We start from the raw sequence: 20,768 nt of genomic DNA on the forward strand, positions 1-20,768 counted from the left end.
TCAGATTGCGCTTGTCCTTTCACCGATCACAGAGAAAAAAAACACGAAACTCTATCAGTCCTTACCTATAGTATGTAGGTTGTCTATTAAATACCCAGTATTGGTCCACGCCTAATGCAAACCCTTGTGAAAACCACGATAACACATTTAAATTTACTACTTTGCTTTGAGGTTTTCAAATATTTTTTCTTGAGCTGATAAAATTTACATGTTACCGTGCTGCAGATGCCAAATTCGTGGACGCTACGGGTAAGCTACTTGTTAAGTCAAAGCGATGAAAAAATAACAGAACCGCCTGATAATATCTCAAGCCTTTCCTGACCGTCAAACTTCCAAAGAACAAGAAATACGGATGATAAACGCTTAAATAACCTCACTGCTGACCAAACGAAGCTAGGACTAGCCTTTGGGATAGCTGCTGAATTAGTTGTATCTGTACTAAGTGCCGGCAAGACGCCGGCCGCAGAGCTGCAGGGGCATTCGGGAATGCAGGGGGATAAGGTGGCACACCATCTCCTCCGAGCTACGGGCACGCTGGAAGAAACGAACACGGCGGTGGTGTTATTTGAGAGAGAAAAATCTGTTATTGTTAAATGTGTTATTTTCAGCACCATATGGCGGGGCCCTCAGCGGCGCGCACCCGCTGGGCACCTCATTCTGGATTAATTCGCCGTCACGGGAGGGTGAAAGTCGCGACCGGCAGTTGAGGGCTGACCTGCCCGCGGGCACAGCAGCCGTTACGGCCACCCCCCAGCGGCGGCCCGCGCGCCACCGACGCCCCTGGAGCCGTTAGTCCCTGCGCGCGCGCGCGCGCTCCCGCCCGCCCAGGCAAATGGCGGCGCCCCCCGCGCCGCGCGCTCCCCGCCGCCAGGGGCGCTACCTGCGCTCCCGCCGGCGGCCTCCGCAGCGGCGGCTCCTCCGCCCCGGCCGGAAGCGACGCGCGGGGCGGTCGCCGCTGTTGCTAGGCGGAAGCGCGGCGGGAGGCGGCGGTTGGCGTTTAAAGGCTCCGCGGCGGCAAAGGGCCGCGAGTGGCGCCGCTGCGAGTCGCGCTGACGGCGCCGCCTCCCCGCGACCCGGAGCAGCGCCGGGCGGAGCGGGGACATGGTGTCCAGAGCCGCCGACCGGCTGCTCATCGTGGTCTCCATCCTGGAAGGTAGATTGGGGTGGGGGGGCGCCGCCCGCGGCCGAGGGAGGGGGCGGCCTGCGGCGCCCTTCGCCTCGACGGGCAGGGCGAAGCCCGGTTTCAGCACTGCGGAAGGAGCCGGGGGTGCTGAAGCGCCGGGGCCGAGCCGGAGGAGCGGGCGTTTCGCGGCGCCTGCGGCTCTTCCCAGCTTGTTTCTGGGAGCTGTTTGCCCCCAATATTATTTAAAAGAATGGTGAAAACATCCTTGCTTTACCTGGAAAAACTCTAACTGCTCTTACCTTACACTTGGCTAATATCCAAGCTTCCTTTGTTGTTATTTGAATCCCTTACTGCTGTCTTTCCCAGAGGATATAGATAATAGCTTGTCGCCATTCCCTCTGAGTGGAACCTTTACTCAGGCAGAGGTCGTGCGTCCCATTAGTTGTCTTTTCTCTAGGCCAAAGAAAGCAACTTCATAGCTCTTCCCTATGCGGTAGGTTCTTGCTGCCTCCCCAGGGTCTTCAGCTATTTACGACTTTCTTGAAGTGCTGCCTCAGACTGGATGATGGACTCTGGCTGATGCCTTACAACACTGAGTAGAGCATCACCTGTCTGTCCCCAGTATTTTTTGTAGTATTCTGATGTTCTTTATTAGCAATCCACCACAACCCTTTTTAGTATTGACTTGATTATCAAGCTAATCATTTCTCATCTTGTAGGTGTGCAGATTATACTTGCTGAGGTGTAGCGAGTGCGTGCACGTGTATTTTTGCTGAATCCTTTCTCTTTGTGAAGTGCATCCTATTATTTTTCCGACCCATTCTTTTGTTAAGATTAATATAAAGTCAGATCCTGTCCTCTAAAGTGCACATAGCTCCTTCCACTGTTATCATGTATGTAGATTTTAAAAGCTTTCTCTTTGTTTTGTCATTTAAATTATTGATAAAAATACAGAATCATATTGTATCCAGGACACATGCTTCTGGTCTAGTAGGAAATCATTGCTAATAACAAGTAGTAGTTGAAAAAACACATATCAGTATTTTTATTAGATGTGGAACTGTGGTAAAATCTCCAGTAAAGCCAAGATATTTCATGTTTGCTCTTTGTCTTCAGTTTACTTGATCTAGTGCCCAACTATAGAAAGAAAGAAACCAGGCAACTGATGAGATTTAATCTTGAGAAATCCACGTTAGGTGTTACTTAATGTCTTGTTATATCTGAATGCTTCTCAACTGGTTTGTTTCGTGTTATGTTCTCCTCTCTCACTTCTGCATAGTGGGAACATTTAAAAAATATGAAGAACATAATTTTAAGTAAGTTCAGAAAAGATGATATGGAAAACATTTTACGTGATTGGTTTTTATATGACATAATGCTGCCTTTTTTTTTTCTTCTTCCAGTGAGGGTGCCTGGTAATTATACTGTGTATTTTTTGCAGGGCGCTATTTTCCAAAACGACCAAAGTGTATGCTTATAGTTGAAGCGAAGTTTGATGGTGAACAGCTGGCTACTGATCCTGTAGAGCATACTGACCAGCCTGAATTTGCCACTGAATTGGCTTGGGAACTTGATAGGAAAGCACTTCATCAGCACAGGTAACACTAAAGTTACGTGTGAAATAAAGTTAATTTGGTTTGGAAATAAGTTTTCTCATCTCTGTAGCTAGTGAAATATGATTTTTGTGTTACTGTCATCTAAATTTTTTTAGAAACTGTCTTTTTAACTATACACTGACATACCATATTGTCGCCACAACAAACAAAAGCGGTATGTGGCAAGATTAGTGATGTTTAAACAATCTGAAGATTATATTTGCCCAATTAAAAAAAAAATCTTAAAGCAGATTAGTTACACTAAAAGTCAAACACTGAAATCGGGCTTTCTTATGTATACTGTGTCATGAAGCAGAATAGATTTAGGTTAACTTCAAACCTGAAAAGCCTACTTAAAATATTTTTGAGAACATCATATAGGTGAGCTGAGAAACTGAGTTTCGTTTTCATAACTGTCATTTGGTCTTCACCAGAAATACAGATGTGATATTATGGTTCTGTCCTGTGTAGGCTCAGTATGGCAAAAATTACAAAACTGGGAAGCTACATTCTCAGCAATGACAAGTGTATGGATAATCCTGCAGAACTGCTATTGCTCAAACCACTGGGAAACATCTTCATCAAAAAGTCAAAAAGGCCGTATTAAGCTTCTGAGGAAAGAAAAATTTCAAAGTATACCTTATGCTAAGGACCTTGTCTTTGTTTCTAGATATTTTTACAGAAGTCTTTCCCATATGTCATACTTTTAAAATGCCCTCACAGGTGAAATTCCGATTTTATGTGAGTGGCTCTACCTATTTCATATCAATTAGAATGGGTTTATTTGTCACTACCTCTTTTTTTTTTTTTAACAAAACTTATTGATTTGTTAATTCTGTCTCAATACTAAATTTTTAGGAGTTTGATGTAAACTTAGTTGCAGACTTATTAGAGCTAGTTATGTAACGAATTTCAATAAATTTTATATTGTCAATATGCTTGAAACTTGTGAATTACTTTTGTGAGCTAAATGCAGTTGCAGAGATTATGTTTTTGATTTCAACTGAGTTATTCTTACAGGCTGCAGCGTACACCTATCAAACTCCAGTGTTTTGCATTGGATCCTCTAACTTCAACTAAAGAGAACATAGGCTATATTGTACTTGATTTAAGACCTGTCCAGGAAAAGAAACAGGTATGCTATTGGCTCTAAAAATATTAGTGATTGATGTTTTGACAACAGTACTGTTACAGGTATAAGAGAACTTGGTATAAGGAATGGACATAACTTTGGGGCTTTGTTTTGAAGAAATCTGACTTTTATTTGATCACCTATTTCAAACTCTTCTTTTTTTTAAACAGAAAGATGTTAACTCTCTATGTAAAAATATGGACAAAAAGAATACTTTTGTATTCATCTTATTTAAATGATGAAATATTTTAAGCTGCTTGCTACAGAATGAAGAAACTAAGTATGGAGATTTTCTTAAAATGTTACACTTTTGAATTTGAGAAATGAAACGTTTGTGAGGAACACTTTTAATTGCCACGATTTAACCACCTGGAAAATTTATCCAAGTAACTGATGAGTGTTCATTGTCAAATCAAGGCTCTAGACTTTTTTAAAAAAAGTCTTAATGATGGTCCTCTTTGGAAGATTTCTTAAGTAATCATAAATTATACTTTAGGCAAATACAATTTTGAAATACAAACTAGATGACTGACTGTGACCACGTGTTCTAGCCTCTTAACACAGTGTGGCATCAACATACAACATAATATAATTGTTTACATAAGTCTAATTCATCAAAAGTCTACGTTGCACTTGGTCAAAACATAACTGGATTTTCTAGGACCCTGGTTTCTTATTTTGGCATCATAAGCCTTAAGGATTCACAAACCATGTAGTTTCCTATGCAGTCTTTCAGCTGAGAACTTAAAGATTCTCCCTTTTAATTAAGGATTTATAGAATGTTTCACTTGCTGACTTGTTTAATGTGCCAGTCAGTGGAAAAGATTATGTTCAGCTCTTCTGGGAATCATTCTATAGAATCTTTGTTAGTATATTAATAGCTTAGTCAAAACAGACCATATTTTGAAATATCTATTGAGGTACTTTCCTGTAAATGATACGGTGGAAAGGCAAGAGCAGATTTATTTATTCTGTAACTGTATTATATTATGACTTTTCCTGTTTTTTTTAATGTATTTGGTTTTTATTTCTGTTTTTGTTTTTAATTATGTAGACACCAAAATGGTATCCTTTACTTAGTAACAAGTACACTAAGTTTAAATCTGAGATACAAGTAGGTGTTGTGTTGGAAACTGATACAAAAGCAGTGGTGGATGGTTTTAAAGCAAAGGAGGCGCCTCCTAGAGAAGGGAAAGGTAAGTAGCAGAATAAAAATATCACTGACTTTTAATTCAAAAAGGTGTTTCTTATGCAGGAGGAATATCGCACTTTTTGCAAATGTTGTATTGTTTTGAGCCTGAAGAGCATTTTATTGTTATAGCACTTCCTATACAAATAACTTACAGCCAATTAATGTACCATGTCATGACGAGTGTAAACTCTGCTATAAGGATGCTTCACTTTAGCAATTGCCCGACTTTCAGGTGGTGAGAGATGCAGGCTAGCAGATCATTAAGACTGAGGGAACTGGAGATGCATAGTGACTTCTAGCAGCATTTTAGTCACATTTCACAGCTCTGGAAAGTTCTGTAACTAAAGAAGTAAGAAAGGAACTTCATAGGATGTAGTTCTAGTAGCGTGATTATAAAGTAGTGCAGTTGGAATATTATAAAGTATTGGAATAGTATAAAGTAGTGCAATAATTCAGAAAAGAGAAGCAGGCCAACCAGTAAATGGTTTGGTGGCGTGGTTTGTTTGTTTGTTTTTTCCCTCCTCTAAACTAAACCATTCAATAATTAAATCATGTTACTCTGATAATTTTTTGAGGTTAGGTCCCCTTTAGATTAACTGCTAGGATTCATTCCACTTCTGAATTCCATTCTACACTTCTCTCAAAAGTAATTAGTGAAACGTATCAAACGGTAAGTGTTGAGTGCTAGGCAGTGGAAACTGGTTTGCATATTGCAAATTCCCTGGAGAGTATTCATCCTCTGATACAGAAACATAGATAAGCAAATGTAAACTCTTTGATACCATGAACTCACCGTGAGTCAGTTGGTCTACAGGATCTATCCAGTGACATATTTTTAGCTCATGCTAGAGCTGGATCCATTAGAGGGATGTAGGCACTTGAAATACCTTGGGTTTTTGCAGGCTAACTTCTTTGAAACAGACAGTGACCATGGAGCAGCTGACATCATGCTCACTCATATTTAACTAGTCAGAGAGAAAGCAGCATACTGGAATCCAGCCTAATGAAATTAAGTTCCAGGTTTTAATAATCACTGTCATACTAAATTAAAATACACCCTAACGTTCTGTCCAGCATTGTCTTCAAAACAAAACACATCTGTTCTCATTGAATTGAAATTAATTTAAGAATTTTTTTTGTAGTTATAATTAGGGGCTTAGGTTTATGTGCTGAAATGCTACAGAACCAAACATCCAACTTTGTATTGTACTTGTAGAAAGAAGATTAAAGGTAATTTTTTTTTATATATTATTACAAAGAAGCAGCAACTGAGTATATCATGCTAAGTTACTGTCTTTATTTCCCCCCTCCCCCCTTCTCCTTTCTTAGTATCCACCCTCCTTTCTGGACTGGACCCTAAAAGTATTGTAGCAATCCTGAATGAAGAAGAGGGCTATCATCAAATTGGACCAGCAGAGTATTGTAGAGACAACTTTGTTTTGTCTGTAACTATTGCATTTGCCACACAACTAGAACAGGTTTGTGTCATTGCTACATTTAGGTTTTTAAGAAGTACTATGCTATGTTTGTAATCTGACATATTTCTACTTTACGATTTTTGTTGTCTTGTAAGTCTTCTGCAATAAATAGTCTTATCTGCTTATTGAATTATTATAGGTGAATTTGAATTTTAAGTAGTGCTTACATTTCAAATTACAAGTGAAAAATTATTATTCTTTTGGGACATTAATTTTATATTGTCTATACAGACACCTTTTTACAGTAATGCATAATTTATAAAAACACTATAATTTAATGTTATGAACTATTCTTCAAAAATCTGAAAATAATGACAGTATAATAAGTATGCTGGAGGACTGAACTTCACCACCTCAGCTGTTTTACAGGGAGAAAGGGGAGGACTTCAAAGTGTCAGATTTTGCTAACTCTAATTTTAGGCAAACTTCTCCAGAGTCAAAGCTGGTCTTGAAATTAAGATTTGACTCCACTTTTCTGTATATGACATGCTAGTACAACCATATGCACTTGACGACCAAAGGCCTGAATGAAATCGGTTTACCCAATACAGACACCTGGTGCTTGATCTACAAGAAATTCTCCAGTAGAAATAGTTATTTCCTAGAAGTGCACTATCTCAGGCATATTGTAAGCTTAGCCATTTTTCAGATGAAAGTCAGAATATAGCAACTAAATGTAATTACTCTGTTTTTTGAAGTATAGTTACAGGTACATTAAGCTTAAGTCCTACAGTTGTCCAGCTCTTAAAGCTTGAATTGGAAGTTCACAGTTGATAAAACTTAGTATTCAACAGAATGTGGTGCACATATGCCAAACTTTGCATAAAATTAAATACCTTTCAGAGCCGTAAGCTGTATGAAATGGTAGATTTCATATCCTACCTCAGGGAAAGACTTATCAGCTGGGATGAAGTGCGGTGCTAATGTGACTATTTCAGCTTTGAGACCTTAGCTACTGTGTCTCTGTTGTGCTGCACTGATACAGTTTGGGGGTTCTTTGCGCTAGCTGATTTCAAAGTATGGGCAGGCCCAAGTTACTATGAAAATCATGATGTCAAGTCAAGTTTTATGTGGTCTGAAACTCATAGCATAATGATGAACTCTCTTCAGAGAAAGTGCTTGCATTTTCCATGTTAGAATTACAGTACTATATGAAATAAACTTAACTGTGATTACTCTGGGGCAGCTTGTGCCTTTTTTAGCATTGAACTTACTGTTGCAATAGCTAAGGGGTGGAATAGTTCTGTTTCTGTCCTAATAACTTAGGTGAGCGAATAAAAGATTATATAACTTGATGTCTAAGCTGTATTGTTTATTTAAATTATAAATGTTTTGTAAAGGCACTGTTTATTTCTGAGTATTTGTACAGTGCCTGGCTTCACTGAATATTTGATATTGTTACAGCCCTTGGTGCTGATACATTATTACTCAAGCTGAATAAAAATCTTACTTCACAAGCAAACCACTAACTTTCACAAAGGGTCATTTTCAATTAGCTGTAAGATGTAAGTGTTTCCATTAATTTCTTATTAATGTACTGCAAGCTGGGATTGAGATCAGCTGCCCTGAAGCTTGACATCATTTTAAGCTCTTTAATTTCCAAGCTAATGCTTAAGGACTACATGTTAATGAAAAAGTGACATTCTTTTGCACTTCTTTTTTTTTTTTTTTTTTTTTTTTTTTAGTTAGTTCCTAGTACTATGAAGCTTCCTGAACGACAGCCTGAGTTTTTCTTCTACTACTCACTATTGGGAAATGATGTCACAAATGAACCTTTCACTGATTTAATTAATCCAAACTTTGAGCCAGAAAGAGCTTCAGTTCGAATACGTAGCACAACTGATGTCCTCCAAGTTTATCTTTGTGCACAGTCAAAACTGCAGGTAAGCTGTTTCTTTTCAAACATGATTATGTAAGTGAAAAAAACTTCCCCCCCTCACACTGAAACTGGAAAGAATTTCCATTTACAAAGCTAGACTGTATGACAGTATTTTTGGCTCAAATATAAAGTGATTCTTCCTCTGTAAACCAAAATTGATATGAGGGGAAACCCTATTAGCAAGTTTCTCAGCTCAGAGAGAGTACAGTCTCTTTAATATGGCAGCTACAGCAAGCTGATGCAGTTGCATGTCATGACAAAGGTATTGCTGAAACATGGTACCCCCAATGGGCTAATTTAGCATCTTCAACAGCTCTGAGTGCCGGGACCTCCTCTGGACTCGGACCATCTGCAAGCTGCAGACCTGCTTTGGGCTGCCTGTGATAACTTTACACCAGCTGCTCAGGTCACTGGAGTCTCTTGCTGAGATTCTAAATTCACTGCCATCAGCACTGTTTGTGAATAACGGGAGAGTTCTGGATTTTTTTTTTTTTTTTTTTTAATTTCTCAGCTGCCAAACATTAATATTAAAATTAAACTCTAGCCATATATTTGGTATGGGTTATTGCTTATCTTCAGCCTTGTCTTTAAACATTGGGTAGTATTTAAAGCCTCTGTGGTGATCTGCTTCTGGCTCACATTTAACTCGTTAGAAAAAGAGACAATTTTACTGAGAACAGTATAGGGTTTTTAATAAGACAGCTGATAAATACGGCAAGTGTTAGTTACAGAATGTAAGTCTTGGATCAGGACTCTTTTAAAAGTTGTTCTTTTGTGCCTTCTCTGTACCAGATTATAGGGTGTAAACAAAACCTTTTTCTAAACTAATAGACAATAACAAAGCTAAAATGGCCTATATAAGTTTAACTTTGTTTCAGAATTTTATGTCACAATGTTAAATATTTTTCTAATGACAGTTCTTTAAAAAAACATAGGCACTGATGTGTTAGCAATTTAATCTGATTTACATTTGTTGCCTTGATACAAAATATTCTGTAGTTATATATTTCAGCTGTGTTATTCTTCATCATTTTGAAGAATTCAGAACAGTATTTGTCATGAGGTCAGATCCATATGTTGGTTTACAGTTTTGCTTCTCTGACCTCCGACTAAGCTTCTTGAAGTTAAGGAGATAGATACAGATATATGTATAACATATTAAAGTGGAGTTTAAATATATGCTCACAGGCTGAACTTTCAAATAACTTGGGGTTTTTTTTTCCTTCTTCTGTATCTTGCCATGGTGTATTTTATATGCTTACCCATATACAATCCATACTGTCCTTCAAAGGCATTTTAAAATTTGAATTCCTCATCCAGAGGAAAATTTGACAGGTAGCCTGCAGTGATCTGCTACTATGCTAGCACTGGAGAAATCCCCACCTGCTCAATACTGAAATTTCATAGCTCCCTCTTACTACTCCAACCCTTGTACTTGGCATACAAGGATTAGAGTAAGGATGCAGGTTTTAATTATTATTTTTATGCTACCTCTAGCAGAGGTCCAACTTCAGACATTTCAAGTGGAAATACACACACCAGTTACTTTCTAGCACTTTTGTATATATACAGATCCATCTTTGCTGTGGGGACCAATCTCTTGGAAGCACTGAAATACCACTGTCTGGACTGCTGAAGAAAGGAAATGCAGAGATTGATCAGCACCCTGTGGCAATAGAAGGAGCATTCATCCTTGTTCCGCCAAACAGAGCTAAACAAAAACTGCCACAGTTGCCTTTGGACATGGCTCCTACTGTTGGAGTATCTGTAGTTCTGCAAAAGGAAAGCTTTTGTGCCCAGGTAGAGCTCACTAATTTGGGGGGTTTGGGAAACATTTTTTGCAACATTTTCTTTTCTTTCTTTAAGATATTTCCAAATTGTGATTGACACTTAAGTATGTAAAGAAAACCCTGAGGGAATATGTTGCATTATATGAATCATCCTTTCATTGTTTCATTTTTACTTGTGCCACAAAAATAATCTCAAACCATAAAATTGTTGTAGACAAAACTTTTCAGTGCAAGCAATGATCAATAAGAAAACTGTATCATTTCATTCAGCCTTTCATCACCTTAAATGCTCCAACTGAATCTGAACACCCACAGAAGAAAGTTCTTTCACCTACTAGGAGAAAAGCAGAGGGCTTGGAGCAGAGATACCAGAATGTCCCATCTCATACTGACCAGTCTTCTCCCACAGAAGATGAAGCAACAGAAAGTGAAATGGAAAGTCTTAAGTCTGATAAAGGCACAAAGCTAAATAAAAATGGTATGTGGGTTTTTTTTTTTTAATATATATATATACACACACACATACTATATATATATACATATTTACACACACACACACACACACACACACACACACACACACACACACACACACACACACACACACTTCCCCCTAGTCTGTAAAGTTCAATCTCGAATCACATACTATTTACTTGTGGTCATGTGTTTCAAGCAAGTAAGAACTATTTACATGGAAGAATTAACAGTAGGAGAGCAAGTGATGTAATTTGAACATGGTAGTTGTTGAAAACAATTGGAAGAGCCAGACTGAGGATTTGGTCGCATAGATAACAAGGGATGTGGATGGTCAGCAGCTTGAAATATAATACCAGAAATGTTTGGAATTTTCCGAATTTGAGAATGGGGAGGTTCAGTACAAAGCAATGAAGAAACTGATTTGTCCAAAGAAGAGATGAAATGATCCAACATTAAGATTTATAAAATAGGAAGGTAGAGGAAATGCAGGATTTTTAAGTGTGAGGCTTTCTCTACTATGTGGCATAATCAATTGTGAATACAAACACATTTGTACTATACAAATTCCTGGACAAAGACAAGCAGGTGGGTTTTTAATGTTAAAACAAACAACAAATCCCATGTTAGGGCATAGGGAGTTGATAACCCACAGAGCTATTCTAAGGCTTTTGCTTGTTTGACTCTAACTTAAGGGCCAGGTTAGGGGAGAAGATGAGGAGCAACAAAGATGAGAGGGAAGAAATACTGTCTTCAAAGAGTAAAGTGCAGAAGAGAGAATGTATTTGTTAGCTTTATCTTCAGTAATATTTAGCAAAGAAAGCTGAATGATTATTTTCTAATTATATTACCAGTCTTTTGAGATTGGTCCTATAGAGGCACAGTTCTGTAGAGGAAAATCTGTATCTTAGGACTTGCTCCCACAATTTGTCTGCTACTTCAGACAAATTTATTTTAATCGTAACAGACTTTATCTAAGCAAGGATTAAGCCCTTTATATGAAACATATCAAAAACATATAAAGAAAAAATGTTATGATCACAGCAATAAATTTGAATCTGTGGTTAATAGAAGTCCAGGGTTGCTTTTTTGTTTTTGTTGTTTTGTTTGATAGCTCTCTATGCCTTAGCAAGATGAAAAACATTGTCATTTCACAATTATCTTCCAGGGTTGGTGTCTGAGTCTTGCAAAGAAGTTAACAAACAGTACACTGAAGAGCTACCAGTTTGCAAATCCCAAAGCAGAGCAAAGTCACCTTTGTCAGAGCTGCAATTTTCCAGTAATGCAAAATAATTTTTTTCAAAATTAGTACATTGAATGGAGTTTGAATATAGTAGCTTAGGTCCATTTTTTAACTGTAGACTATTTGCAGTTTTATATTCCTCTGTCTTAAATTTCTATCCAGCCATTGAATTACACAAAGCAATTCAGTGACATTGATTTTACCTGAAATGGCTGAAAATTATTTAAATTCATTCCTATGTTATGCTGAATAGCTGACACTGAAGTATTACTGCATTTTTCTTTTTTCTATTTTTACTGTTAGTTTATGGAGCGTTTTAGTTTCATCAGCAGAAAAACTGAAGTGCCAATATGAGAACCATGTATTTTTTTTTAAATGAAAAAAACTGAAACACTTAAGATGATTATGAAGAAAGACCATTAGAACAGCCAGCAGTTACAGAAGACAACTGAGCGTTTCCCTGACTTTCTTCGCCTCTTTCTCTGCTTTACAGTCTTAAATGTTTTGGGAGGCTGCCTTTCAGAGACCTTGTCTGTAAAACTTAGTTTGACTTGTTGCTCTTCGAAGGCACAATTGGAGGTTGAGGCACCAGCGTAAGGGCTGGAGAAGGCTGGATGACTTCCCCGACTAACTTGATGCAGTTGGACAGGCCATTTACTCTCGCTGTAGCTTCTGTTTCCTGCTTATAAAAAGGCTATAGCAATAAGTGTTTTTTGATGAGCAAATGTACTATTTACAGACCGAGCTATAGCATTTTAGTTTTTCTTTCGATAGCTAACCTTCAGCTTTGGAACAGAAATTGCAGCTTCTTCACATGAGGCAATGTAATTGACTTGGTGCTCTGTCTTTTTTCAGTCTCAAGTAAAAAGAGGTTAATTCCAAGCAAACTAAGTCAGTACAAATTATCTTCTGTAAGCCAGCTTCTTCCGTGTGCACTCAACTGGTCTAGGAACAGTTACACAAACTGTTGAAACAGAAGACTAAAATCCTGCAGCACTCCTTTGCAGAACTGAATATTTCAGATGTCTATGTACATTTTTTACAGCAATATATATTTATATAGCTTTAAAAATATAATGAGAAAAACATTGTCTTCTGTAAAGTGTGTGTATGTGTGTATATATATATTTTTTTTAAGCAGCAATTTACAAGTGGAATGACTATTTTTCGTAGTTAGTATTAACCTATATTAGAAGGAATAGAAGTCTTTTGGGAAACATCCTATATTTACTTGCATTTAAAATGTGAGGCACATCTGTAATGTATGTTAAAAAGATTATAAAAACATGTGCACAAATCCCTTTATTGTATTTTCAGCTGAGAATGCTCCAGAAGCTGTATCTCAGTCCAACCCTGTGGGTGCATCAAGTTCTTCTGAGCCTGCTTCAGCACAGAAAATTGTCATTCCAGCAGCCTCTCACCATTTTTGCTTTTCAATAGATTTACGAAGTATACGTGGTCTGGAAGTTGGGTTTCCAATAAATTGCATTTTAAGGTATGATTTATTTTGAATGATCTTATTCTTGGCAGTAATAGCATTTTTCAATACAAAAAACACCTAACTTGAACTATTAGTGGCAACATGATGCCTGATGCTTCTTATCTTCACGTAGCCGCTTTTCAGTAGCCAGACATTTTGAAGTGTTCAGCTGGTTCATCACTCTGCTTCTGAGAGTTGTAGCATTAAAGGTAATATATAACACTTTGCCTGCATTGGAATTTTTATTACATCTCACTTGAGTATCAGAGCTCAGGGAATACAGATCACTATTCAGCCATTAGAGGAAAAGGAATATTGCTCTTTACCTTGCTTTCTGGCTACCTTTCCAGCTTATTGAAGGAGTGATTTTTTGCAGCTTTTGTGTCTCCACAGAGCTACTTGTGTTTTAGTAAGCTACAGATAAACCTGTGGTTTGTGTGAGACACTGAATCTAAAGGAAGCACACTTAAGTCTTAAAGGGAAAAAACAGTGTAGTATCATTTTGAGAGGTAGTATCAGGGATTTTTTGATGGTATCTGCATACCAGAGGCAAAGCTTATTATTAGGAAGAGGTAACATCTGTTATTAGATGGACTTAGGAGGTTACAAGAAAGAAGAAGAGCTTTTGGATACATGAGCTTTGCGTCTGAAGTAAAAGCCGCAAGCTTCACCTGCTAGCTTGGAACAACTGCTTAGAGATTAGTTTAATTACATTACTTCCCATTAACATGAAAGAAATGTATGGGAGCATTTCTGAAGTATAAGCAGGCGTTAGCAGGGAGGAGGGTGAGGCGTTAGTCCCTGAAGGTCAGAGACAGATGGAGGAATAAGGACTAAAAGGAAATGTCAATAAAAATAAGAGCATTAAAATCAGCATCTCTGTATTCAGTTAATAATTTTTTTTATATTTATAGTAAAAATAAATTTTATTTTATTGTTTTGTTTTAGGTCTTCCTTAGAGTTTAGGACCAAGAGTTCACTGATGCAGGGACAGTCTTGTTTGTTTCTTTGGCGGGGGGGGGGGGGGGGGGGGGGAACAAAAAAACTACCGATAGAGAGTATCAGGTATCGATGGTATGTGTGAATTCAGTGGTTCGTAGCAGTCGTTACTGCTATGTTAGTTGCTATTTCACACACTACACTTTCTTTTTCAATCAATGATGAATATGGCAAGAAGCTGAAGAGAGAAACAGCGAAACACTTCAAAGCTAAGATTTTGGATCAGTTACATTTTTCACTGCATATCTGGAGCATTATTTCATTCAGGTCTAAACCAGCTCTTTAAGTGATATCTACAGAAGCAGTTGAAGTATAGAATTTTATAAGTGGCAGCAATTGATGCAGCACTATTTATTTTATTAGTAACTTAGTTGACAGCATCGATTTGAGAATATAGTTCTATTTTTTGTTGTTGCTGTTCTGATAGCAAGGCCAGTTCAAGAAGTTCTTGGCTTCCCCTTTGTAATTTTATCATTCACTGAGTTGTGCCAATAGAGTTGTTTATCAGGCCACATTGTAAATCGTATCAGAAAAGCTACCTGACTTCTGATAACCAAGTTTCAGTTCTTACACTGGGTAAAAGTATACTTGGTTATCAGTTATTTCTTGTTAAACCATGCAGATAGTGTTAGTTGTAAGTATACTTATATTTACTTTTAATTAAATGCTTTTATATAGTTATCTACATCTGAGCATAATATTCCTTTTCTCCACAATTTTTATTTAGCGTGAGAAACAGAACTTTAATTAAACAAAAATTAACTCCTATGGTCCTGAATGTCAGCATAGATTGTTAAAACTTTTTCATCAAGGTAACAACAAATGTAAGTGATGCTGGATCAGTGCCAAAGTAAATAAACACATTTGAACATTTGAGAGCAAAATACCACTGTTGGATATATTTATGCAACTTCCACTGACTTTAATACAAGTTGTGCCCCAGTAAGACTTCTAAATTGGTTTTCCTGTTGTAGAAGTATAAGAAAAAAGTATATATTTGTCTGATTATTTTTTGTTATTTTCATTAGGTACTCATATCCCTTTTTTGGCAGTGCAGCACCTATTATGACAAACCCACCTGTAGAAATCAGAAAGAATATGGAGGTTTTTCTTCCCCAATCCTACTGTGCATTTGATTTTGCCACAACACCTCATCAGCTTCAAGACACATTCTTCAGGTGACAACTTACTACTGTCAATCTTAATTACACTGAAGGTCTTTTTATCTCAGGTTTTATCACAGGTCCAAATCTTTTAGTTAAGATCTTCAGTTCAGTTTGAGAATTTAGTTTAAAAAAAAAAATCTAACCATTAATGACAAAATTTAAAACACTGCTCTTCCAGTTCATATGATACTGAATTTAAAAACAAGGATTCTAGAATTCTTGCTCCTGTCTGTAAGTATTGATTCATGTAGGGATTACTGCTTACCAAAACAGGTGATGCTATTGCTTTATGTTCTTAAATTAAAAGTTGATAAATTACTTTAACAAAGCACTCATTTCTATTGAAATAGATAGTTTTGTTTATTTTTCTTTTTTTTAATATCTGACTGCCCAGTATCCTTGAAATACAGCAAGTGCTAAGAAAATTAAGTACACTGAAGGTTGTGGCACAATTTTCCTAGAAATAATTCCACCAGCTGTTGATAGGTGATTAAGATGTGGAGTAAAGCAATCATCAGAATAGTGGTATTTTGAAAGAAAAGGCAAAGGAGAGAAATTCTGTGATTGGCAGTGACTAGACCATATTTATATGTATTTATAAATGGAGAAGATCTATAGGTATAAAGAATATTCAGTCAATCATTTTCACTGCAATACTGTTTCCTCTAATAACTGGAAGAAGGAATGCTGACCTGACCAAAGTAGGTGATGGAGAAGGTACAAGACTGAGAGTCAGTCTCATTCCCCTCTGAATGAGAAGGAGTAAGCCCATGTTATTGTTTGACAGTTGTGACCAGCATGGATTTGGGAAGAGACGTTTGGAAGGAGAGGCTCTTGTCCCAGAGGAAAAGGAATGGGTCCTCTTTTGTATGGATGGCTGCCACTAATCATTCCTTTGTTTCAGGTTACCCCTGCTTGTTGAATTGTGGCACAAGGATAAAATAGCCAAAGACTTGCTTCTAGGGGTTTCAAGACTTCAACTTTCAAATGTTTTGGCTTCGGAAAAAACCCGGTTCTTGGGTGCTAACGGTGAACAGTGCTGGCGCCAGATCTATAATGAAACAATCAGTGTCACAGCAGCACAAGGGTAAAACTCTCTTTCAAAAATTACCTACTTTGTAGCTAGTTTTGAAGAGTTGTTTGTTTAGTATCTCCCTAAAAATGGGGGCAAGCTCTTCCTGTTTATTTTCTTTCTTTTTTTTTCTGATTTGAAAAATGTTTTTAACTTGAAAAATTGAGGCATTCTTGAAAGGTCTGTGTTCCATTCACACAGATGCACTCATAGCCTGATAGCCCTATTGCAGACAAAATGAGGAGGGCATTTGTCATATAGATTTTTTTCATGTTTTAGCAGTTATTTGCAACACTCCTAACTTGCTTGATAAAATCTGCAAATAAGTAAGAAATGTTGACTAATTGAATGTCAGCAAAATTGCAGCTAGGATTCCTGTTGGTCTTTTTGTGTAAAAAAAGTTGTTTTGCAAAACCCTTGAAAGTTGCAACATAGATATTTCTGTCAGTACGTAAATACTTATTTCAAATGTTTATGTATAACCTTACTGTCATGCTAGAAGTTTTAGAGAATGAGAAACCAAAAATGAATAGTAAAAGTAAAACGGAATAGTGGTTGTGCATTTCTACTGTCCTCTCAAATTAACAAAAATTTACAATCTCATGAAGTAGGTTGCTTTCATTTGAAGGAAGTCCTGTTTATTTTTCAGTTTAGATTTGTTTTTTTTTTTTCCTAGTAGTTTGTAAGTATTTTGAAAATCATCTTTAAACTCACAAGCTTTTAAATGAAATCAAACTTACATTTTTGTCAGGGGTGGGGGATTGTAAAAATTCAGGGATCGACACAAACTGATATCTTCCCTCCGCCCGAAGCTGATAGAAGATTGACTTTGCTAGAATTTTTATTATGTGAAAGATGACTCTTCACAGGATCAGGCCATGTTATGTTTTATGATTTCACTATATGTTAAACTTCGATGCTTCTCTCAAGAGAAAGAGTTGCTGTTAAAATGAGACCTGTTTTTGCACAAAATTTAATAACCACTAGATGGCATTCTCAAAAATATAATTAGCCTTATGCATTTTGCTGTGCTGATGCATTTTTAACTTTGCTCTTTTGGGGCTAACATTTTTTATACGCTGCTATGGTAAACTGACTTTCAGTTTCAATTTTCTTAATTCTCTTACCTTGAATTTTATTTCTATCAGTGCATAATAGAAAGTATTAGAAATTAATGCAGTAATTTATGTTAATTTATGTATGGTACAAATTCAGTCATTTTTATCTCTGAAATAACAGTGTAGAAGATTGCAGCCCTCTAAAAATATTTTAGTGTCATCTTTTAGTTGATATAATAAAAAATGGTCATGGTCCAAATCCTTTTATATTTGCTGGAACAGAAAAATTATGTGGAAATAAGAGCCAGGGTAATTTCTGCAGCCTTTTGTTGCAAATTACTCGATATCTAATACTATAGCTTCCAGGCTTTAAATGATTGAGTAGTTGTCTTTACATCAGTGTGTCTTTATAGCTGAAACAATAGTGTTTCTTCTGACCTACTGCAAATATATACTACAGTGCACTTTCACATTAGAGTAGTGGTAATCCTCAGCTGCATGATTTTTGTGTGTATTCTTTCTCTAACATCTTTCTAAGCCAAAAATTACCTTTGTTCTACTGCATTTTGTCCATATTTGCAGAGATAGGACATGTGGGGTCAAACTGTTCTACTGAAATAGTGCAACTGTTCCTAGAACACAGATTTTAAAAATACTTCACTCTTATCTAGACTCTTTACTGCTGTACTAAAACAGATATTTACCATAAGACTCTAAGCCATTTACAGTTGTCAGTTCTCTGTTCTGAAGCTTCCAGAAATGTGTTTTTAGGAATCCATGGATGGCTTAGCACAAATGATATGTGAAGTGATTTATTGTAATATGGATAACTAATCTGGATAAATAATCCATAATAAAATTTGTGGATACCTTTTAAAGATGTTTAACAATCTTTAAAAAAAGTAGGACTAATGAATTTCATTGAATATCTCAGAATGAATTCAGCAGCAAAATGCGATCAGCAGGTATAATTGTTAGATATAAGACTAGATATAACTTCTGAAACATTCTCCTGTTACAGGGATGTGTTTACTATTGTAAGCTATTAGTTAAATAGGTTCCCAATTACAAGCTTATCTTTTAGGATCAGAAAACTTTATGATCAGAAAACTACTACTGAAACTGTCATGGACCAGAAACTTACTGTAGATATGTAAATTCATCCTTAAATTAAAGGAATATATATGGGAGAATATGCTTATGCTCTCGGGCAACTGTTTTGAAAGTGTCTCTGAGATTACATGAAAACCTGTCAATATTTCAACTTTGCTGTTTTACATGTCATCTTATAATTAACCTTATGTATTTTTAAGACAGCCTTCATTAAACAATGTTCTGACACAATTTACAGGTCAAGTAACAGAATAGCAGAGCTTTCTTATGCCATCACTTTGGAAGACTATGGGCTTGTGAAAATACATGAAGTTCTGGTGTCGGATTCTTCTCAAGTAAACTTTCCCTTAATTTTATACTTTCCCTTTAACTTTTAATTGAAAAGTTCATTGAAAAGTTTTCTAATTAAAAAAATCCACTGTTATTATGATCAGTGTGTAGGTGCTGGTCAGCAGCAGCATGTCCCTCAGCCTCATGCTCCAGAAATCCAGCCAGAGCCTCGAGAAACTCTTGAATACAAAGCAGCACTGGAGTTAGAAATGTGGAAGGAAATGCAAGAAGACATTTTTGAAAATCAGGTTTTTAGTCTTTTTTTTTTTTTTTTTTTTCCCTGTTTCCTACATTGCAGAACTTCTTGGAGAATCTTTAGCAAAGTTGGTGGGAGGAATATTAACTGCAGATTATTTTTTCTTGAACTATGTCACTCTTTCAAAAAAAAATATATTTGGCTTGTACAGAATGTATCAACTTGAGATGTGCACAAATGTCTTCTATAGTCTTAAGGAAGAATGCCAACTCTTTACTGTTTAGTAAGTGACTGAAACAGGTGCTAGGAATTAAAATACAGAATATCCCCTTCAGAATTTCCCCTCATAACTTATGAATGCAATAGGAGCTCTTTGTAAGGTCTGCATGTGCTAAAACATACTATACAGATATAGGAAAATGTGGGTTCTGGTAGCTTCTTGTATTTCTGAGAGTTTCTAACTTCTTGATAACTAGCTTTGCACTTTCAACAATTTGCGGGGGGGGTCTTTTTTTTTTTTTTTTTTTTTTTTTTTTTTTTTTTTTTAGCTTAAAAAGAAGGAAATGGCCCATATGCAAGCACTTGCAGAAGAATGGAAGAAAAGAGATAAAGAGAGAGAAGCACTAGTGAAGAAAAAGGTAAGAAACTAATTCTCATACTCTCTAAAAGTCTCATCCTAAATCCCAGACTACTGTGAAATCAGACAAGATATTTAGTGACTAAAACATGAAACGAAGTGTTTGCCATAACAGTCTTCACAGCAACGTGTATCAGTATGTATATTCCTAGCCACCAAGAGTGCAAAAAACTCAAGGTTGCCCTTAATGATAGAAACCATTTGATTTACATCATTTCAAAACAAAGACTGGTGATACATGCTGTTTAATGTTCAGTTAGAAACTTGTACATCATCTATCTTTTGTAATAATATCTAGACAGAACGCTTGTTATAAATCCTTTAGTTTAGCTTGCTTTCTTTGGGGGGCTCTTTAATTGCTTTTCACTTGCATGGTCAAAAACATTTTCTCTGCAGATCAACTAGTGCATGATAACCGGTTGATATATCTGAGCCTGTACTGTATTAGAAGCAAAGGATCTCTATCGCAACTTCATCATTGAGGCTTGGAGACTTGTTTTATATATTTCTGAATGTAATATTGCCCATATTTTGTATCACAGTATATCACCAGTTTTAAAATTTAGATTCTTGACTTCCCTAAAAGATTATTTTTATTGCCAGAAAAGACTAAAACTTTTTTTTTTTTAAGGTAGCAGAATATACTGTTTTGGAAGAACAACTTCAGAAAACCCTGAGAGATCTAGATAAACGAGAGCGACAGCTTTTTAGTGCAGAATCAGAGGTAAAAAAAAAAAAAAAAAAAAAAAAAAAAAGTTTGGTCTTTTAAACACTGCAATTGCATGAGGTATTTCTATGAAATTTTTTTGAG

The 20,768-nt window shown here is 36.6% G+C and overlaps 1 protein-coding gene across 2 annotated transcripts in view; it reads left to right on the plus strand.

Moving 5' to 3' along the window:
- The first annotated feature begins 913 nt into the window (after positions 1-913).
- Positions 914-20,768, plus strand: part of CEP120 (centrosomal protein 120) — a 39,243-nt gene continuing 19,388 nt past the window's right edge. The window contains exons 1-16 of one of the 2 annotated variants that reach the window (XM_064502801.1): positions 914-1,153; positions 2,565-2,721; positions 3,739-3,853; positions 4,905-5,046; positions 6,372-6,520; positions 8,206-8,403; positions 9,972-10,199; positions 10,460-10,667; positions 11,832-11,942; positions 13,224-13,401; positions 15,414-15,563; positions 16,456-16,638; positions 19,033-19,129; positions 19,229-19,372; positions 19,869-19,958; positions 20,589-20,681. In XM_064502801.1, the coding sequence (XP_064358871.1) occupies positions 1,102-1,153; positions 2,565-2,721; positions 3,739-3,853; positions 4,905-5,046; positions 6,372-6,520; positions 8,206-8,403; positions 9,972-10,199; positions 10,460-10,667; positions 11,832-11,942; positions 13,224-13,401; positions 15,414-15,563; positions 16,456-16,638; positions 19,033-19,129; positions 19,229-19,372; positions 19,869-19,958; positions 20,589-20,681 (2,295 nt within the window). In that variant the 5' untranslated portion in view covers positions 914-1,101. The remainder of the gene's footprint in view (positions 1,154-2,564; positions 2,722-3,738; positions 3,854-4,904; positions 5,047-6,371; positions 6,521-8,205; positions 8,404-9,971; positions 10,200-10,459; positions 10,668-11,831; positions 11,943-13,223; positions 13,402-15,413; positions 15,564-16,455; positions 16,639-19,032; positions 19,130-19,228; positions 19,373-19,868; positions 19,959-20,588; positions 20,682-20,768) is intronic. The other variant, XM_064502802.1, reaches the window with a different exon arrangement.

Source organism: Dromaius novaehollandiae, chromosome Z (assembly GCF_036370855.1).
Source record: "Dromaius novaehollandiae isolate bDroNov1 chromosome Z, bDroNov1.hap1, whole genome shotgun sequence".
Taxonomy (NCBI): Eukaryota; Metazoa; Chordata; class Aves; order Casuariiformes; family Dromaiidae; genus Dromaius; species Dromaius novaehollandiae.